Source organism: Schistocerca americana, chromosome 5 (assembly GCF_021461395.2).
Source record: "Schistocerca americana isolate TAMUIC-IGC-003095 chromosome 5, iqSchAmer2.1, whole genome shotgun sequence".
NCBI classification, from domain to species: domain Eukaryota; kingdom Metazoa; phylum Arthropoda; class Insecta; order Orthoptera; family Acrididae; genus Schistocerca; species Schistocerca americana.
Genome location: NC_060123.1, coordinates 312,709,325 through 312,732,245, shown reverse-complemented (window position 1 = coordinate 312,732,245; position 22,921 = coordinate 312,709,325). Strand labels below are relative to the sequence as shown.

The 22,921-nt window shown below is 41.1% G+C and overlaps 1 protein-coding gene across 2 annotated transcripts in view; it reads left to right on the top strand.

The window, feature by feature from the left end:
- LOC124616013 overlaps positions 1 to 12,791 on the top strand; it is a 114,323-nt gene extending 101,532 nt beyond the window's left edge. For both annotated transcript variants that reach the window (XM_047144229.1, XM_047144230.1), the window contains exon 5: positions 12,048 to 12,791. In XM_047144229.1, the coding sequence (XP_047000185.1) occupies positions 12,048 to 12,737 (690 nt within the window). In that variant the 3' untranslated portion in view covers positions 12,738 to 12,791. The remainder of the gene's footprint in view (positions 1 to 12,047) is intronic.
- The last annotated feature ends 10,130 nt before the right edge of the window (positions 12,792 to 22,921 follow it).

Here is a 22,921-nt window from a genome sequence, read left to right as displayed (position 1 = left end):
GACATTTTGTTAGTACTTCATTTTTACAAATATCTGATGCTACTCTTGAATAAATTACTTTTTCAAGAATTTTGGATAAAGCTATCAGAAGTGAGATTGGGCAGTAGTTGTTAGCATCAGATCTATTTTATGCAATCAGATCTATCCCCAAATAGCAAAACTTATATACTACTTTAAGCGTCTCATTTCCTCCTCTAATTCCTGCAACATCACCCAATTAAATTCGACTATATTCCATTATCCTCGTTTTGCTTTTGTTGATGTTCATCTTATATCCTCCTTTCAAGACACTGTCCATTCCCGTTCAGCTGCTCTTCCAGGTCCTTTGCTGTCTCTGACAGAATTCCAGTGAGCAAGCTTTTAGTACTCTGTTGGAAATGCCATCAATTCCATGTGAGCTTTTTCTTTTGAGTGAATTTATTTTTTTCCTAATTTCAGAAGGAGAGGTGGGTTGAATTTCAATTTTATCAAATTGCATAGGTACTGCCTCTTTCTAATGAATAGCTGGATCTAATTTTCTTTACAACACTTAAAAAATGATTATCAGACAGACCATTCACAACAGGAAAAGCTTTCCTGTACTACCCGTGTAGGAAAAACAATACCTGATGTCAAATTGAAAGAACCAAGTAATACTTCATGGTCAAGCTTTCTATTGGGCTCTTTCAGAAAATCTACATTGAAATCCTCATGAACAATAATTTGCTTTTCTTTGCTTGACAGGTAGCACAACAAAGAATCCAAGTTTTTCAAAAATAGTTGAAAATTTCCCTATGGGGACCTATACATGGCTACAATTATAAAAGTGCCATTATTTAGTTTAATGTATGCAAAATTTTTTAGTTTCCAAATTTTTTGCACTATGACTGATTTTAACATATATGGCAACTCCTCCTCTCTCCATAGTGTGTCTACTTATATGTGCTGAAAGCTTATATCCATCTACATTCACCATTTTCATACCTGTGACTATATGATGTTCAAACAGGCATAGTACATCTATTCCATCATCAGTTTCTAAATCTTCTAAACAAACAAGAAGCTCATCTACTTTGTTTTTAAATCCCCTGATTTTCTGATGCAATATATTAACTTTATTTTTCACTGTGCATTTATGTGAATCTTGTGACATACTGACATTATTTTTCACTCTACTGTTATGAGAATCTTGTATATTTTCACATCTCTAGCACCTGCCTGTCTGAAATTCTCATTAAGCTCCATTTCAATCAATGTAGGATGATTGGACACTGATCTTAGCCTAAAAATGTACTCCCATGAGTTTCAGTGCTCCTCTTAAAGATTTTGCTATCGTCCCAGCCAGTTTACCCTTCCCTTTCCTATTGAAATGCATGCCATGTCTTGTGTAGTCCCACCTACCAATACCGTCCACAAGAACCAAACCTATGCCTGACAAAGTAGACGCCTGAAGCAGCTGATATAGCTCCATATTGACCCTCCTGACAGAGCTGTTTGCTTGGGGCTGATCATAACGCATGGCAGCAGGAACCAAACCAACATTTGTTTGGTTCATTTCAGATGCCATTTTTACCAGGTCACACTCAATATTGCAGCCCTGATCCCTATCAATACTGTTTCCCACTCCACCCACTACCACAACATGATCCTGCTTTGTTGCCAGAGAGCATCAGGTAACAGGTGTCACCACACTTGTGCAGCTATGACGATGCAGAAAGCTCTTATGTTCGTATGTGTACAGCATTAAAAGATCTTACATTATGTCATAAAAGAAACTGTTATAACCTTTAATCACTAATAAATTCCGTGGATATACAAAAGTAGAAACAATAGCGGGTTACATGCTATTAACTCCGTATCTGTCATTCGACTGCCGTGCTGTGACATGCGGCCGGCGCCGTTCATAGCCAGGTGGCGCTCCCGCGCTCGGCAAAGCTGCGGAGCGCCTCTATCGCCGTGTTCGCGTCCTGACGTAGCGGCACTTTTAAATCTCATGGCACTGTCACAACACTTTTCCCCCCTTTGAAAAAAAAAACACTCACTTCCTCGGAGACACAGACAGTGTGGAGACATCCATGGACTCGTTGGGAGGCCCCGAGAAGATCCCGCAGAGAAACACGAGAGCATGGTCGAAAATGTCCAGGACGGAAGCTTGCGCGTGGAACGTGCCTCCTGGACGAGATGATGGGTGAAAACTCCGGAGCAGCATCCATAGGTGTCGTGGACCTGGGGGTGTGCTCCAACGAGATGGGTCCCGGAGAAGGCGGCGTCGCGACCGGGGCCGGTTCCGGTGTACTCGGAATCGGGAGCGACGTCGGCTGCAGCAACACGCACAGAAGATCAGCAGCAGCGACAGGACTGGCTTCTCGGGCTGGTGGAGGCGAAAGAAGGGGCGGTGGCACCGGCATGGCTACCACTCGTGGGCGCATCTGGTCGTAATGGCGAACAACCATGCTGTCGTCCATACGTATTTCACAAATCCGACGGCCGCGAAGAGCCTGGACCACCCCTGGAATCCATTTAGGGTGAGATCCATACCCTCATGCCCACACGCCAACGCCCACCGAGTATTTTCCCGCATGAGGGGACGCAGTACAAGGCCTGAAGGGTGAAGCAGGTGCAGTAGAGTGCGCAGTTGGCGGCCATGCAAAAGTTCAGCAGGGCTGCGATCACCCAGAGGCGTGAAGCGATAAGAACTCAGAAATTGCAACAGAGCGTCGTCTGTGGAAAAATCACTAAGGAATTTTTTCATCTGGCTTTTGAAAGTGCGGACAAGGCGCTCGACCTCCCCATTCGACTGCGGATGGAAGGGCGGTGCTGTAACATGATGAATCCCTTGTCCAGTACAAAAATCACAGAAGGCCTGCGAAGAGAACTGAGGGCCATTGCCCGTGACAATCGTGGATGGAAGACCTTCTAGCGCAAAGATTTTGGACAAAGCCAGCGTCGTCGCCGCAGTGGTGGGCGACGGACATCGAACAACAAACGGAAACTTCGAGAAAGCGTCAATCAACAGTAGCCAATAAGTGCCGAGGAAGGGGCCGGCAAAGTCAGCGTGCACCCGTTCCCACGGCTGCGCCGGATCAGACCACGGAGAGGGCATTGTACGGGGTGCAGCCAGTTGTTGAGCACACTGACCACACGCAGCGACCATGTGGGCGATGTCCGAATCAATACCGGGCCAATAAACGTGCCTGCGGGCCAGGGACTTAGTCCAAGAAATCCCCCAATGGCCTTCATGCAATAGTTGCACCACGACCTGTGGAGATGCGCCGCACGTGGCCAGAAGAACAACACCCTCACGAACAGACAGACGAAGGCGCAAGGCATGGTAGTTGCGAAGGGGATCCGATGCCCGGTCCTTGGTCCTGTCCGGCCAACCCCGTTGAACAAAACCGAGCGCCTGATGCAGGACCGGGTCCCGCGCAGTAGCCGACGCGACCTGCGAACCTGTAAGTGGAAAACCCTCGACCGCACGACGTTCTTCCTCATCAATGTGGAAACAGAGTAGTTCATCTCGATCGAAAACCGGGTTGGGGCCCATCGGCAAATGCGACAACGCGTCAGCGTTGGCCTGCTGGGCCGTGGGGCGATAGTGGATCTCATAGTGAAAACGAGACAAGTATAAGGCCCAACATTGCAGGCGGTGAGCTGCCTTATCCGGAAGCGATGCCAGGGAGCTGAACAGAGAGACCAGCGGCTTGTGGTTGGTGATGAGGTGGAACTTAGAACCATACAAAAAAACGCTGATCTTTTTTAGAGCATAAATGATGGTGAGCGCCTCCTTTTCGATTTGAGAGTAACGCCGTTGGGCATCGATGAGGGTCTTGGAAGCATAGGCGATGGGTCGTTCCGACCCATCCTCATACCGATGGGCGAGAACAGCCCGTAGGCCATACTGTGACGCGTCAGTCACCAGAACCAAGTGGTGACCCGGACGGAAGGTGGCAAGACAAGGCGCCGACTGCAAATGAGCCTTCAGGCGGACAAAAGCCTGCTCACACTCGTCGGACCAACAGAAAGGAACGTTTTTGCGTAACAGCTGATGCAGAGGATGAGCCACCGCCGCCGCGGATGGAATGAATTTGTGATAATAAGCAATCTTGCCTAGAAACACCTGAAGTTCTTTGACCGTAGACGGCCAGGGTAGAGCGGTAATGGCTGCAACGTGCTGTCGTAGAGGACGTATACCCTCACAGGACACGTGGAAACCAAGATACACAATGGAGGGTTGGAAGAACTGTGACTTGTCCAGATTGCACTTCAACCCAGCTGAATGCAGAACCCAAAACAGTGAACGCAAATTGCGAAGGTGCTCCTCAGTGGAGGCCCCCGTGACAACAATGTCATCCAGGTAGTTGATGCAGCTGGGAACGGAAGCCGTGAGCTGTTCCAAAAACCGCTGAAAAATGGCCGGCGCGCCAGCGACGCCAAATGGTAACCGCTGGTACTGATACAACCCACAAGGAGTGTTGATGATGAGAAATTCCTTGGAAGACGCATGCAACGGCAACTGATGGTACGCCTCCGATAAGTCAAGTTTGGAAAAGAACTGGCCCCCAGTGAGCTTGGTAAATAACTCCTCAGGACAGGGAAGAGGATAAGTGTCAATGAGGCTCTGAGCATTGACAGTGGCTTTAAAATCACCACACAATCGCAGACTCCCGTTTGGTTTAGAAACCACCACGATTGGCGATGCCCATTCGCTGGAGGTAACAGGAAGGAGAATCCCCGAAGCTGTTAACCTGTCTATCTCAGCTTTGACAGGTGCATGCAATGCCATCGGAATAGGGCGTGCCCGGAAAAACTTAGGGCGAGCTGTAGGTTTAAGAGTAACGTGGACTTCAAAATCCTTGGCACAACCCAGACCAGCAGAGAACACGGACGAGAATTCAGAACACAATCCATCCAGCTGTTTATACGGAATATCCTCAGATATGAGGTGCACATCATCATCAATGGAGAATCCGAATAACTAGAAACCATCATAACCGAACAGGTTTTCAGTGCCCACATAATCCACCACATAAAACATGAGGGGCCTAACAACAGACTTGTAGGCAGTGGAAGCATCAAACTGGCCAATGATAGGAATTTTCTGCTTATTATAAGTTCGTAGATTTCGCGTAACTGGAGACAAGGGAGGGGAGCCCAACTCCAAATACATGCGAGAATTAATGAGAGTTACTGCAGAGCCAGTGTCCATTGGCATACGAATGTCTTTATCTGGAACACGAACAGTAACAAAAAACTTATTTGTTTGAAAAAGCACACAGTTAACATCCATGTCTGATGCCTTGACAGGAACTTTAGGGGACTGACACACAGAAGCAATGTGGCCTATTTTCCTACATGAATTACACGTGGCCCAACGTTTTGGACATGCGGCCCTGTCATGCTGTACGAAACAACGTGGACAAGAAGGAAGTGCGGAACGTACCCGCGTCTGTGGTTGCTGTTTTCGCTGCGAGCGTGGCGGCCCAACGCGACGTTGTTGATGCAAGTGAACTGCCGCCACATCGTCGTTCCCCTGTGAAACAGGCAAATTGTCCGCATCGAAAGTGGTCTGTACGGCGCCTACATCACACCACACGTCTATTTGCGCACCAGCAGCGTGAGACACTTCAAAAGATTGAGCGATGCTGAAAACTTCCGACAACGACGGGTTTGGCAGTTGTAAGGCGCGTTGCCGAACTTCTTTATCAGGAGCAAGCCGTAGAATAGCGTCCCGAACCATTGAATCAGCATAAGACTCATGATGAGTGTCCGTGACAAATTGACGTTTCCTACTCAGACCGTGTAGTTCTGCCGCCTGAGCCCGGTAAGATTGATGGGGCTGTTTACGACACCGGTAGAACGCCACGCGGGCGGCCATGACGTGGGCGTTTTTTCGGTAATAGTTAGACAATAAGTCACACATTTCCTGGAAGGACAGAGAGGCAGGTTCCTGCAGAGGGGCTAACTGAGATAGCAGCTGATAGATCCGTGGGGAAATCCAAGATAGAAATAACGACTTACACATTGGAGCATTGACAACGCCGAAAGCCAAGAAGTGTTGCCGCAAACGCTTCTCATAATCCTCCCAGTCTTCAGCGGCCGCGTCGTAAGGAGGGAACGGAGGCGGAGAAGAGGAAGACAGACGATGAGTAAGCAACGTCAACAACGCCTGAATAGCAGCCGTCAGCTGTGTTTGTTGTTCAGTGAGCGCCTGCAGAAGCTGTTCCATGTCTGCCCCGACACGAACACACAATCCCACAACGCAGGAAAAAAAATATCCCATCCTTGTCGCCAAAAAGTGTTATAACCTTTAATCACTAATAAATTGCTTGGATATACAAAAGTAGAAACAATAGTGGGTTACATGCTACTAACTCCGTATCTGTCATTCGACTGCCGTGCCGTGACATGCGGCCAGCGTCGTTCATAGCCAGGTGGCGCTCCTGCGTTCGGCCGAGCTGCGGAGCGCCTCTATCGCCGTGTTTGCGTACTGACGTAGCGGCACTTTTAAATCTCGTGGCACTGTCACAACAGAAACAAGACATTAAAGGATACTACAAGAGCATAGGAATTTTGTGAACCATAAATGCATAATTCAGCTTAAAGTACACATTCGTATGTCCAGATTCGGATGTAAATTTTCTTGGAGTACAAGTACTGTATTTTCTCATGTTTGGTTCTTTATTATGGCATAATGCCATACATACTAGAAGATGGAAATGTGCACTTGAAATGCAGTGAACACATGAATCTAGCAAATTTCATTTCGTTTCAAATAAATTTACTGCCTCAGCCGAATTTCTTTAGCAAACCAACAAAAATAACTTCATTGTTCTGCAAGGTGTTTAATGTTTGGCTGTCAGAAAAGTAGAAATAAAATAAAATCTGAAACTAATAACATATTTTAGCCTTCCTTAATTATGTGAATGAATTTTAATTCACTTGATAGCTCCTGGTCACAGAAATCCATTTTGTTTTCATTTGACAACATTCTTCTATCACACGTCACTGATTTCGCTCTGTGGAATTGAAACATGTAATATTTTGCGATGAATGCCATCAAACTATAATCAGGACAGTGAAATTAAAATGTCCTCTGGTGCCTCTCCTGCTCCCATTTTGGCCGGTTTGACATCCTGGCCCTCTTAAAAAGATAAACTCGCAATTAATACTGGATGGGATTATTTGTAACCAAGAGAACAAGAACTCTTCAGAAAATTTGCACTCCTTATTGCCTATTAGCTAATAACTTGCTGTTTTGTGTGACATAAAATTAAATATAGGATAGATAAAACCAGTAAAGATAAGAGATAAGGAAGATAGTAAACATTTCTTCAATTCTTAAGTCCTAGCATTTTTTTCTCTTTAATCTTGCTACATCTTTACATGGCATGCTTTCCTTTCTGGGAAAGAATCTATTACCTCATCAAAGTTCATCAAACGTTTTCCTACATGAAAACTCAAAACGTCGTTATCAATTTCTGCAAAAACTGTTAATGCAAATAGTACCCAAGACTGGTGTGGTTTCTCGATCTGATTATGTGTATTTTGCCAGTCTGCTTGACAAAACAAAATAGGCGTGCCTAATATTGCAGCAATTGTAACACACACTAAATGAGCAAGACTGTTTTGACACAAATGCTCGTTTTTATGTTTATAACACGACAGAATATAATTCACGAAGGACCAATATCAAATGCCTAATAGACCTACTACAAGCAAAAAGTTTTATGTTAGGAAATAGTTTCGCATTTCATACATATGCTGTAGCTTCTCAAGTATGAGATCGAAAAGTAGTAATACGAAATTTTTATATAAATTTGGAATCATCATATCCTTCCATAATTTGTGTGATGTCCCCATTTCTCCTCCTTCCTCGTTCTAACAAACACTCTTGTCATCACTAACTATTCCTGCCAGTGTCAAAACTTATTCTCCAGTTAACTTCACTAACTGCGCCGCAATCACCAGTTTAGTTATCTCACGTTTATTTTCCGGTTATATGTTATTATGTGTTTGTACAACACATTTTCCGTGCTGCTCCCAGAATAGAACTTTAGTGGCTGCTTGCCAGGGAGTGCACCACTTGCCCTTGCTAGTGTAGTGGCTGACCAAAAATTTTCTGTCAATATTTCATTTTCGTGGATACACTGAGAAGATAATACATAATCTTTGTTACTTGTTATTCCTGTTAATCATTTATTTCCAGTCTGGTAGTCTGAATCTGTGGACTTTACTAGTAATTATAACAATGCAGATCATTCGCAAACCCTGTTTACCACATTAACAGCGGCTGGCATTCACTCGTTCAGCTTTCTTCCAATCAGCTTGCTTAGCCGTGTCCCCTTTTGTGTGGAGGAAGGGTTATTTCTAGTGCAACGGGGTTCTCCTGGCAGAGACATCATGTGCACTATGCATGCATTCAAAAATCAACTTAGAATCTGTACAAAAACCAACAGAGATGCATTTCAAAATCATATGAATAATCGATAGACCAACGTGCTCTGGATGCTAAACACTTTGTGAAACAAGGTCTTTTTCCTCAATAATAAGAATTTGGCGTACCCCTCTGAAATTGACACCCAGGGCAGATACCTTGGTTTGCCCCCAGCCCCCTACAACCGGGCCTGTTGCACATGCGTGAATTTGACAGCTTAGGCGTTCCAGTAACATTTTACCAGGTAGCATCAGTTGCTATTGCTTATACAGCTAACTGCCAAGCTTCCATAGCCAGATGTGGGAGAAGGTACTAACCATACATGACTCAACTGAGCATGCACATGAACTTGCTCGTAACTGCTCAAACGAATCTAATGTAAGCAGTTGTGATGTCACACTCATTGGAGGCAATTTGTTGTTATGATGCATTGCATAGTCTTCCTAAAGCCTTTGACACATTTTGCTGTTGGCATACAATTGTTTTAGCAATGTTGTTGTATATGGTGCATTTCCTTTACAACGTTGTGTTTTGTTGTATATGGCACATTTCCTTTACAACGTAAGTTTAATTTTTTTTCTCGTGCATGTTTTATTGCTGCAGTATTATTTTGCAGTAGCAAGATACACTAATATCCTTGTCAAAGTATTGGTTCTTACCAGTCAAAGTTACAAAAATTTAACTGAAACTAAAACAATGATAAATTTCTGGAATTCTAAAAAATTCCCTGGTTTTTCCCAGTTTTCTCCCAGAAGGAAAGAATCCCAGCTTTTTCCCAGATCTCCTGGTTGTCCTGGGTCATATACACCCTGTTTAAGTGGAGAGTAGCCCTTTATAAATCAATGAAAGGGAACATTATGGCCAGGTTAAAAACTTCAAAACAAAGGTCAGACAAGCCATCATCAGTTTACAATACCTCAGTGCAGAATGGCTAGCTACAGTTGTAAGGTACAGTGCTACAGTGTGAGAGACAGTTGAATGATAAATTTTGTAATAAAATAACTCTTGTAGACTTGTAAAAAGTTTTCCCTGTCATAATTTTCCATGACTTCACAAGTTTTTGGGTACTATTATGTTGATGTCTGGATCTACATACTTCTGCAAGCAACTTTTTCTTGCAGTGAAGAAAATGAAATCTACCCACAGATGCTCACTTAGAGGCTGAAACTTGAAAGCAGTGCTCAGAAAGTGGTACCGAACACTGACACTTTAATGAAAAACAAAATAAGCAGAATTCACTGACATCCAGTATTTTTGTGTTTAAACTGTGAATAAAATAGTCAGGATATACAAATTGATACCAATTTAAACTCTGTCTGAAAATGACATTTATCATAAGGCTGCATCAGTTATAAGAAATTTCATGTTTTGTACTTAGCTCCCCCATATTCTTCACCTCATCAATTAATGAAATGTAAGTTTCATTCAGTTTTTTATTTCTCATCAATGCAACAATCTTAGGATGTCAATTTGTCATAATAAGCATTAATTAACTACAATGAAGTGTTACATCTCTATAGAACTAATGTTAGCAATCATGGAATAGATTTGTTGACTATAGCTTCTCATGCTGAGCTGTCTTCTTCTGATTCCTCTTTCCCTCCCCTTCAGTCCCCTCCCCTCCCCCATCCCACCATTTTTCACCATGGGACAGCTGGTTGCGTATTGCATGAGCAGCTCGTTGAACCGGACTAATTTACAGCTTCCAGATACCCAACATAGTAAGAAATCATTGTATTCTGTTACACATGAAGACAAAGTTCAATTTGGCATTGTTAACAAATGTGTGTTCTACTTCAGAGCACACAGACAATCACGGCTATCTTTTTTAGGTGCTGTTGCCACAACTAGGGTGAGTTGTTGTTGAGGATGAAGCTGTTGTGATGTACATGAAAAAGGTTGTGGAGAATTAGTCACAATGGTTAGAAGAGGAGCAAGGAGCATAAATGAAGGTAGGAATATGGTGCAAGAGGAGGAATATTGCCCCAGTGCAGACAGAGCTGGTGGCATATTGCACATAGAGATACAGTCATCTGGGAGGAATGTGAACAATATAGCAGAGAACAATGAAAAAGAGAGGGACTACTGAGAGAATATTGTGGGTCAAAGACCATGTTGCATGAAATGTGTAATTTATTTATTTATTTATTTATTTATTTATTTACACGTCTAGTTCCATAGGATCAAATTGAGGAGCAAATCTCCAAGGTCATGAAACATGTCAGTACATGAAATTACAACATAAAAGTATTAACAGATTTAAAAAAATGTTTATGAACCCAAAGAAAGTGAAGCCATAGGTTTAAGTAAACACAGCTGACAATAAAACATAAGAGTCAGCTTAATTTTTCAAGGAACTCCTCAACAGAATAAAAGGAGTAGCCTATGAGGAAATTCTTCAGTTTCAATTTGAAAGCAGATGGATTAATGCTAAGATTTTTGAATTCTTGTGGTAGCTTATTGAAAATGGATGCAGCAGTATACTGCACACCTTTCTGCACATGAATTAAGTAAGTGCGATCCAAATGCAGATTGGATATTTGCCGAGTATTAACTGACTGAAAGCTGCTAATTCTTGGAAATAAGCTGATATTGCTAACAAGAAACAACAGTAAAGAATATATATATAGTGAGAGGGTAATGTCAAAATACCCAGACTAGTGAACAGGGGTCGACAAGAGGTTCGCGAACTTACACCAGTTATTGCCCAAACTGCCCATTTCTAAGCCAGAAATATCTGTTTAGAATGGGAAGCATTACACCAAAATATAATACCATGTGACATAAGTGAATGAAAATAAGCAAAGTAGATTAATTTTTGTGTCAAATGATAACTTACTCCAGATACCGTTCAAATAGTAGAACTGGCAGCATTAAGTCATTGAAAAAGACCCTGAACGTGGGCTTTCCATGACAGTTTACTATCTATCCGAACACCTAGAAATTTGAACTATTCAGTTTCACTAATCGTATGCCCGTTCTGTGAAATTAAAATGCTGAGTTTTGTTGAATTGTGTGCTAGGAACTGTAAAAACTGAGTCTTTCTGTGATTTAGTGTTAGTTTATTTTCTACAAGCCATGAACTTATGTCATGAACTGCACTATTTGAAACAGAACCAGTGTTGCACGCATCCTTTACTACCAAGTCATCAGCAAACAAAAATATTTTAGAATCGTCCATAATACTAGAAGGCTTGAAGACCAAAGATGAATATTCCAGAAATGTAATGGACACACACAGTGTGTGGAAAGGAATAGAAAACAATGGTGAAATAGGAAAATGATTGTATGAAGTGAGGTGAAAGTTGCAAAGGACTTCATTCCAAAATGTTTGAATAAATAGTGCTGTTGCTGATCTTGATGGTGATTGTAAACAAAAACTTTTCATACTCTTGTGGTTATTTGTTTACTGACATGAGTTACAAAGTGGTAAAATCACTGTATTGTTTTATTTGTTTAATCATGTACAACTTCATTTGAATAAGATGATTAGACCATAGTGTTACTTACAGGTGTTTGCAACTTTTTACTGAATATTTTCAGTGCCTTCTGTAATATTTGAATTTTTTTAAAAATAAACATAGCTTTTTAGTGAAGCAGATTTTATTACATATGCTGCTTTGGTTTGTTACAGGAGACATACTACAGTGAAGATCAGCGAGAATGGTACAGAAATATGATGAAACGATTCTGCAATATTACTATAGATGCAATGGAGCAAGAATATCCTAACAGCTCATATGAAAAAAAAGCGAAAGAATTTTGTAATGAGGGACTGTTTGATGTACAAATGGACCTTGTGAAGCCAAGAGAGCCTTATTCTGTTATTACAAATGGAGATGCATGGATTTGCAATTTCTTGTTTCTGTACAAAGATGCTGATGAAAAAAAAATCCAGGATACCAGAATGATTGACTTTCAGTTAGCTCGCTATGCATCTCCTGTTTGTGACATGTCATTTTTCTTATACAGCTGTACAACTAAGGAGTTCAGAGAAGCGTATTTGTCTGATTTGGTTCAGATTTACTACAAAAGTATGACAGACTTAGTATCTGATCTAGGCTCTGATCCCAATGCAGTATTTCCTTTCAAAGCTCTAGAGAGTGAAATGAAAGCTGTAAGCAGATATGGATTTATAATGTCTCTAGAGTCAGTGCCATTCTCAGAAATTGATGAAAAAGATGCACCCAACATAGATTTAATTGAAGGAGATGATGCAGTGCCACTGGAGAAAATTTGGGTATTGCCACCAATGCATAAGGAAGCCAGACAGAGAATTGCCAACAATGTAATTTATGCCATTGAAAATGACCATATTAGTTAGTTATTTTGTGATGAGAATGACAATGAAATTAATAAAATCTACATTGAAAATGAAGGATATGCTATTAGAATTATCGTCTTGTTATCTCAGCACACATCCAACTCTTCCCCGTGATATAATTGACTCCTATTATGTCCATTTTTGTTTGAGCAGATATACAATGAAAGTGGATTGACAAATCACATGGGTCCAAATATGAAGAATAGGCTGGACTGGCAACACCAGCTGGTGCTTATTATAACAGCCAGAGTGTGACTGGATGCATTGTTCTCATTTTGTTTTTTTTGTTTTTTTGTTTTTTGTCCATTAATCTTGGTTACTCCTGCGTCACCTCACTGTGCAAATGGTTCTGCAGTGATGCTTAATAAGAGCCAATAACTGTTTCACCATTTCCCAAATAGGGTTAAGATAAAACAAAGAAAAACACTTTTACACTTTTTTCAATGCACTTACCTTCAACATCTTTTAGTTAGCTAGCTAGTTAGATAGTTTTACGTTGCATGAATCATTGCATGATAAATCATAATGATGTGGAACAAGTCATTTTACATTTACATCACAAATTAATTTGTAAGTATGCCTACATGCTGAACAGGTATAAGTTGTTGTTACCATAATAACAATAATAATAATAATAATAATAATAATAAATGTTACTACTACTACTACCACTACCACCACCACCACCACCACCACCACCACCACAACTATTATTATTTTAATATACATATTTGAGGTAGTAATTCCTACCTTTCACCTTTTATACATTACAATAATAGAAATTCTTATATGAAGTAGAAGGCACTGTCAAGGAGAAAGTTTTTCAGTTTGTTTTCAAATTTTGCCGGCCGGAGTGTCCGTGTGGTTCTAGGCGCAACAGTCTGGAATGGAGTGACCGCTACGGTCGCTTGTTCGAATCCTGCCTCGGGCATGGATGTGTGTGATGTCCTTAGATTAGTTAGGTTTAAGTAGATCTAAGTTTAAGGCAACTGATGACCTCAGAAGTTAAGTCGCAGAGCACTCAGAGCCATTTTGTTTTAAAATTTTACTTTGTTGTCTGCAAGACATTTTATATCACTGGGTAGGTTAGCAAAAGTTTGAGTTGCAGCATTGTTAAACTATTTTTGTGCTTAAGTCTGTAACACAACATATTACTGGAGAAGGCCCAGCCAGCTAAGTTAAGATCTTAAAATCTTGAGACTAAAAAAGTACTCTTCGGCCATGGTGGCAATGGTCTGGGTACTAGCTTGAGCAACACTGAGGAAATCCTAAGCCAGCAGTGGTTAGTGTGTTGATACAAAGGACTGTTCAGTGCAAGTAGAAGGCAGGCAGTTCCATGCTTGTTAAGAGAACAGCAAGGAACAGGATGCTTGGTCAGTGCTAAGAACCATGACTTCTGTTACTTTTAAAAGTGAAGGAATTTCCAAATATTATAGACTCAATAGCAATTCAACCTCTTATTGTAGAACTAATCTGAGTACACCAAAATTGCCAAGCAGTCATAATGCTTGTATTGAAATACTTATATCTGTGATGTCTGTAATAATACAGAAGTGACCTTTTGAATATGAGCAAATCAGTTGAGAATTATATAAAGTTTAATCATGGGTAAGTGCTAAGCATGATGCCAAGGGACATTGTATCAAACCATAGCATTGCACTCTAGCTGTCAGTCATGAACATTACACAGCCAGAATCAATCTAGTATTAAGTTATAGATTTAGTGCATACCAGGGTCAGATCATCACGCTCTACCCATGACCACAATCTGTGAATCCAGCATGATACTTTTATCATCAATCATCCATGCATCCTAGTTGTTAATTATTTCTTTAATATGAGATCTGCTCAGAAAAATCTGGAACATTCTTAATTTTGCGCCAATGGTGTGTTGGAGCAAAATGTAGTTGGCATCCCTGCACACACTTGTGTTTAATATGCAAGTGCTGCAGGTTACATTGTTGTTTGTCTGTCAGTTATTGTTCATTGCTGTGTTAAGTAGAACACTGTATTGCACAGTTTGTGAGTATTGAGATGGCAGAGTTAGAAGAGAAATGCTTCAGCATTAAGTTTTGCATGAAACTCAATAAATCCTTTACAGAGACACATCAAATGATTCAGGAAGCATACAGTGATGAGCACTTAAGCCATAGTTGTTAAGAATGGTTCACATGGTTTAAAAATGGCCAGACAAAAGTTAATAATGACCCTTATTCAAGGCGCCCATCAACATCTACCAATGACACTCATATCATGAACATCAATAAAATTGTGCAACTGAAGACTGACTGTCCAAGAGATTGCAGAAGAAAGTAACATTTCAGCTGAATCATATCATGAAATCCTGACAGAGCATCTTGGAATGCATTGTGTTTCCACCAAGTTCATCTCACGGGACGAGTCAAAACTAGAAAGACCTTCACCTCACAGTCTGTGAAGGGCTTTTGGATCAATCAAATGAGAACAAGATGTTACTTAAGAGAATCATAACTGGTGATGAGATGTGAGTGCATGGTTAAGATGTTGAGACCAAGTTTCATTCTTCACAGTGGGTCGGGAAAATGTCTCCAAGATCAAAAAAAGCTCTTCAGGTCAGGTCATATGTCAAAGCCTTGCTGACAGTTTTCTGTGAATTTTGAAGGATTAGTGCATCATGAATTCATGCCACAGGACAAACTGTTAATTGATGGTACTGTTAGGGCGTGTTGAGAAAATGAGAATGAAACAGCCTGAAATGTTGTGAGACAGTTCACGGCTCTGGCATCATGAAAACACACCTGCACATTCACCCCTGTTGGTGTGTGACTGTTGCACAAAAAATGAAATCACTGTGCTAATTCATCCTCCGTACTCTCCAGACATGGCTCCTGTGGACTTTCCTAATTTCCAAAGTTGCAAAACCCATTGAAAGGACAAGGATTTGCAATGATAGATGAGATAAAAGAAAATTTGCAGACAGTGCTTCACGTGTTAAAGCAAGAGGCATACCAAGACTGCTTCTGGAAGAGGAAATAGCATTGGGGCTGGTGTATCAATTGTGGAGGAGAGTATTTTGAAGGAGCAATATTCTGAGGAGGTTTGTACGAGTGATTTGTAAGCAATCTCTTTTGTAGACTGATTGCATTTCCCCAATGTTTTACCAATAAACCAAAGTCTGCCACCTGTTTTACCTATGACTGAACATATGTGATCATTCCATTTCATATCACTACAAAGTGTTAACCCTAGTTATTTGTATGAGCTGGTCAGTTCCAACAGTGACTCATTGATATTATAGTCATAGGATACTATGGTTTTTCATTTTTTGAAGTGCAAAATTTTACATTTCTGAACATTTAGAGCAAATTGCCAATCTCTGCACAATATTGAAATCTTATCCAGATCTGACTGAATATTTATGCAGTTCCTCTCAGATAGTACTTCATTATAGATAACGGTATCATCTGCAAAAAGCCTGATTTTACTATTAATATTGTCTGAAGGTCAGTAATATACAACATAAACACAAGGATCCCAACACACTTCCCTGGGACACTCCTGAATATACAGTTCTCAGGAGCTATTCCAACACACCAATTTGCAGCACCTGTCAATCATTTGACAGCAGTCCGGACAATTTCCAGCTACTTATGAATGACAACCAACTCACCCCGTGTTTGAGAACAGCATTCACTGTGGGGCTGCATTTTGGTTGGTGCAATGAATTACAAGGTAGTGAAAAAAGAACTTTAAATTAAACCTACTGATTATCTTTTAATCTCTAGAGCCAAAAAGTTGCTAATTCAGCATGTGAATTGAAGCAGGTACACAAAATGACATTTTTGTTCACTCGGTACCTCTAGGGACCTGAAGTTATACAGTAAATTGAACAAAACAAGTTTTAAGGTGTTTATACGCACCACTGATTGTAAAATATTCATGGATAAAGTATTTTATATTTACACATTGTTGCAGGCCATGTATCATATACGATACATGTGTTGCTAACAAGACAATCTGCCACACAGGAAAGAAATAAATATCGCTTTATTTTTGCTTATTTGCATGACATACATTCCTCCTTGTGCTAGAAAATGCACAAAATTGTAAAATTGTCTCATTACATGTTCATGTTGAAATATAAATTGTTAAAAAATAAACAGTTACAAAATCTTTTTACAAATTTTTAAAAATCTTGCAGGATATTCTTATGAAGTATGAAACTTTTTGAAACAGTTTCTTTCTGAAGTAAAGGGCAAAAACACCATACATTCAAAACATCTTGCATTCATTAACTTTGAACAACCCGTTCCTCTGCATCTTGAACTGTTCTTTTTTTCAGTACCCATTTCTGGCATGTGCAGATCACATTTGTATCTTTTGGCCATTGGTGGTATTGGCTGAACTAATGTTCTCTTCTTTTCATTGTCCTCTTCCCTTTCTTCACTTTCCTCTTCATCACCTTCCTCTTCATATCTATCTGGGTTGTTTGTGCTTCTTTCAGTGTTGATGAACATCAAATTTTAAGCAATATCCATATTGAAGGAGAAATATGATAATATTTGTTTTCTTTGCCACTTCTCTTCAAGTGCAGCATTCTTGTATTCAATATATGATGCAGCAATACCAAAATAAAAAAAAAAAAGGTGCAGTACCCTTATTGTCCACTTCTTCATTCTGCCTCTCATGGCATATTTGCTAATGGCGTTGTCCATAAGATCCACACCATCCATGTGAGAGTTATACATCTTTACAGCAAAAGGACGAGGAATCTCTATGTACCAACCTTACTGTTTGCTCCACCTTCGACAAGTTTCCACAGGATTTACCCCACAGTAGGTAGAAGTCAAGTGAATGGTAAGATTATCGTGTCCTTTTACAATTGCGATTGCATCATCACCTCTCACCCTTTGGTCAAAACTTCCTCTTCCTTCATGTTTGAGAAAGTCCATCTTTTGCCAAGCCAATGCTTTTTGGTAACCGTGATGTCATCATTGTTCCACACCCTTGAATTGCTCTGTGATTGATGAGAGAACTCAGAAGAGGCAAAGAAGTGAAATATCGGTCCATGAAAATCATCGTTCCTGCTGGCAATGTATCAGACAACTTCAATACCACTTTCCTTCCAATATCTAATTTTTCATGCATAGGTGTCATCTCTGAATGAACTGGTCTCTGTCCACCCTCATGCATAAAAAGAACTAAGGTTAATCCACTTGATGAAGCCATTACAAAGTTTTTCAGGCCCACAGGTTGAGGTTCTCCTCTAACATATTATTTCACGCAGACTTGCCCATGGAATGGCACCATTTGTTCATCAATAGAAACCGTTTTTGGACAAGGATGTTGCAGACACGCTTTTCTAATCATTGACAACATTGGTCTTACTTTCCAATATCTATCAGTTGTTTTTACATTGTCACTGACAGCATTGTCAACAACAACCTTGAGAGATGCTCTAAGGCAGTAGAAATGATCTCTGCTTATGTTTTCTGTAACCATTTGATATCTAGTACATTGTTCATAGCACATCCTAAGCTTAGGAAAACCAAGAAGTGAAATCACAATATTTGCAGCCCAGTATTTGTTGATCTCATCTGGAGTGGTGTTGAGAGATTTTCCATGTGATGAAACAGGCTTCATGTATGTTTTTTCTGCCATATTACTGAAGAAATCTTCATTTAAATACTTATTAAAATATTCAAACTGTTTCCTAACTCCTGTACTAACAGATTCTTCATCAGAACTTGATGATGTTGACATCATGGCAGTTGAGATACTGGGTGCAAATCTAAAATAGAAAGAACAATATTGCTTAAAAACGATTCTTTTGCAATAATTAACATTCACGCCTATTAAAACTACTAAAAACATTATGTACTGTGTTCTGTGGCACCAGTGTAGTGGTGAATCTCTAGGTGATGGAGTTTCATGAGCTTGTGTTGGCACTACTGAACTTTAACTATATGAAACTTGATCTTCTTCTTGATGCTGTCAGTTGCAATACCTGAATGTGAACTTCAGCATCATCACCATCATTAGCATCATCACCACCACTGTCATCAATTTCAATATCAGACCAATTAGTATCAAAGACCTCTTCCAGAAGCTGAGCTATTTCTGAATCATATAGACCTGTCAATAATATTTAGATTTTCATTTTTAAATCGTCTGCAAAGTTTTATTTAAATTGAAAGCATTAGAAATGCCTATCCCATTATTAAAGTTGTGAAATGTGCACTAAAAATAATAAAATAATGTTTAAACAATGAATGAACAGTATAAAATGCAGGCAACTGCCATTTTCTCACAGGCATATGAAATGTACTTTATGAGAGAGTAAATATACTATGAAGCAACTCCTTGAACAGATGTCTAGATGTCTGCAAAATGATCATGGGTGAACACCACATGTTCTTCTCACAGCATCTTTTTGAGCAAGTAAGTCTTCACTTAATTTGTTAGAAATGAATTACCCGAGAACATTATTCCATATGACATTATTGAATAACAATATGCAATATGTTAACTTACTGATTTGTCTCTCTCCAAGACTTGCAATGATCTAGGTGTAATTTTGGCTGAACTAAGCTTTTTTTAGAAATTTCAAAATGTGCTTTTTCCATTTTAAACTCTCACCAGTACAGACACCCGAGAATTTTGAAGTTTCCACCCTGTTTATTATTTCCTCATGATGTACTATACTTATCACTGATGTTGTACCCCTAGTTGTGCAGAACTGAACATGTAGTCGCTTTAAAAATTGATGGTGAGACCATTCACAGAAAACCAATCAATGATACTCTTAAGAACATTTTTTACCATTTCTTCTCTATCTTTATCTATGCTTGGATTTATCACAAATACTAGCATGATCTGCAAAAGGAACTAATTCTGCTTGTTGTACATTAGGTGGAAGATTGTTTACATATACAAAGAACAATAGTGGGATTAAGATTGAGCCTTGGGGGACCTCTTATGTGATTTCTCCCCAGTCGGAATAATGTCCCTGGACTGCATGTGTTGAATTACTACATACAGCTTTCTGCATTCCTTTACTTAGATATGATATTATATGATCCACTGGTTGACTATATGATCAATTGGAGAATACTGTGTTTCACACAGTCAAATGCCTTAGAGACATTGCAGAAAATACCAACAGGAACTATTTTATTATGGAATGCTTGTAAAATTTGGTGAGTCATCTTTTAAATGGTGGTCTCAGTAGAACACCTCTTCTGAAATCAAACTTGATTTGGTGAAGATATTATTGTTGCTCTGATGAGATACTATTCTACAATACTTAACCTTCTCAAAAATTTTGAAAAATGATGTCAGCAGTGAAACAGGGCAGTAGTGATTGATGTCAGATAGTGGTACACATAATGTCTTTTGTATTATTCCTTAACTTTTGATTTTCTTAAATGAATATGTTTTATTGCTTGCTCATACTGCTCTTTATTCACTTCTGTGAGATGTGCAACTCCAAACTCTGAAGACAGCTTTCAATAAAGAGTTATGCATTGCATCTGTTTGAAAGTTTTTAGAAAATGTATCTCAGTTATGACACTTACCATAGGGAAACCTCTTAACAAAATTTCCCACCATTCATATAAATTTGCTAGATTTATCTATTTATTTATTTATTTATATAATGGTAGGAAACATTCCACGTGGGAAAAATTATATATAAAAACAAAGATGAGGTGACTTACCGAACAAAAGCGCTGGCAGCTCGATAGATACACAAACAAACACAAACATACACACAAAATTCAAGCTTTCGCAACAAACTGTTGCCTCATCAGGAAAGAGGGAAGGAGAGGGGAAGACGAAAGGAAGTGGGTTTTAAGGGAGAGGGTAAGGAGTCATTCCAATCCCGGGAGCGGAAAGACTTACCTTAGGGGGAAAAAAGGACAGGTATACACTAGCACACACGCACATATCCATCCACACATACAGACACAAGCAGACATATTTAAAGACAAAGAGTTTGGGCAGAGATGTCAGACGAGGCAGAAGTGTAGAGGCAAAGAAGTTGTTGAAAGACAGGTGAGGTATGAGTGGCGGCAACTTGAAATTAGCGGAGATTGAGGCCTGGCGGATGACGAGAAGAGAGGATATACTGAAGGGCAAGTTCCCATCTCCGGAGTTCGGATAGGTTGGTGTTGGTGGGAAGTATCCAGATAACCCGGACGGTGTAACACTGTGCCAAGATGTGCTGGCTGTGCACCAAGGCATGTTTAGCCACAGGGTGATCCTCATTACAAACAAACACTGTCAATGCACAGTTTGTTGCTGGTCATTCCCACATAGAATGCATCACAGTGTAGGCAGGTCAGTTGGTAAATCACGTGGGTGCTTTCACACGTGGCTCTGCCTCTGATCGTGTACACCTTCCGGGTTACAGGACTGGAGTAGGTGGTGGTGGGAGGGTGCATGGGACAGGTTTTGCATCGGGGGCGGTTACAAGGATAGGAGCCAGAGGGTAGGGAAGGTGGTTTGGGGATTTCATAGGGATGAACTAACAGGTTACGAAGGTTAGGTGGACGGCGGAAAGACACTCTTGGTGGAGTGGGGAGGATTTCATGAAGGATGGATCTCATTTCAGGGCAGGATTTGAGGAAGTCGTATCCCTGCTGGAGAGCCACATTCAGAGTCTGGTCCAGTCCCGGAAAGTATCCTGTCACAAGTGGGGCACTTTTGTGGTTCTTCTGTGGGGGATTCTGGGTTTGAGGGGACGAGGAAGTGGCTCTGGTTATTTGCTTCTGTACCAGGTCGGGAGGGTAGTTGCGGGATGCGAAAGCTGTTTTCAGGTTGTTGGTGTAATGATTCAGGGATTCCGGACTGGAGCAGATTCGTTTGCCATGAAGACCTAGGCTGTAGGGAAGGGACCGTTTGATGTGGAATGGGTGGCAGCTGTCATAATGGAGGTACTGTTGCTTGTTGGTGGGTTTGATGTGGACGGACGTGTGAAGTTGGCCATTGGACAGGTGGAGGTCAACGTCAAGGAAAGTGGCATGGGATTTGGAGTAGGACCAGGTGAAACTGATGGAACCAAAGGAGTTGAGGTTGGAGAGGAAATTCTGGAGTTCTTCTTCACTGTGAGTCCAGATCATGAAGATGTCATCAATAAATCTGTACCAAACTTTGGGTTGGCAGACTTGGGTAACCAAGAAGGCTTCCTCTAAGCGACCCATGAATAGGTTGGCGTACGAGGGGGCCATCCTGGTGCCCATGGCTGTTCCCTTTAATTGTTGGTATGTCTGGCCCTCAAAAGTGAAGAAGTTGTGGGTCAGGATGAAGCTGGCTAAGGTGATGAGGAAAGAGGTTTTAGGTAGGGTGGCAGGTGATCGGCGTGAAAGGAAATGCTCCATCGCAGCGAGGCCCTGGATGTGCGGAATATTTGTGTATAAGGACGTGGCATCAATGGTTACAAGGATGGTTTCCGGGGGTAACAGATTGGGTAAGGATTCCAGGCGTTCAAGGAAGTGGTTGGTGTCCTTGATGAAGGATGGGAGACTGCATGTAATGGGTTGAAGGTGTTGATCTACGTAGGCAGAGATACGTTCTGTGGGGGCTTGGTAACCAGCTACAATGGGGCGGCCGGGATGATTGGGTTTGTGGATTTTAGGAAGAAGGTAGAAGGTAGGGGTGTGGGGTGTCGGTGGGGTCAGGAGGTTGATGGAGTCAGGTGAAAGGTTTTGCAGGGGGCCTAAGGTTCTGAGGATTCCTTGAAGCTCCGCCTGGACATCGGGAATGGGGTTACCTTGGCAAACTTTGTATGTGGTGTTGTCTGAAAGCTGACGCAGTCCCTCAGCCACATACTCCCGACGATCAAGTACCACGGTCGTGGAACCCTTGTCCGCCGGAAGAATGACGATGGATTGGTCAGCCTTCAGATCACGGATAGCCTGGGCTTCAGCAGTGGTGATGTTGGGTGTAGGATTAAGGTTTTTTAAGAAGGATTGAGATGCAAGGCTGGAAGTCAGAAATTCCTGGAAGGTTTGGAGAGGGTGATTTTGAGGAAGAGGAGGTGGGTCCCGCTGTGACGGAGGACGGAACTGTTCCAGGCAGGGTTCAATTTGGATGGTGTCTTGAGGAGTCGGATCATTAGGAGTAGGATTAGGATCATTTTTCTTCATGGCAAAGTGATACTTCCAGCAGAGAGTACGAGTGTAGGACAGTAAATCTTTGACGAG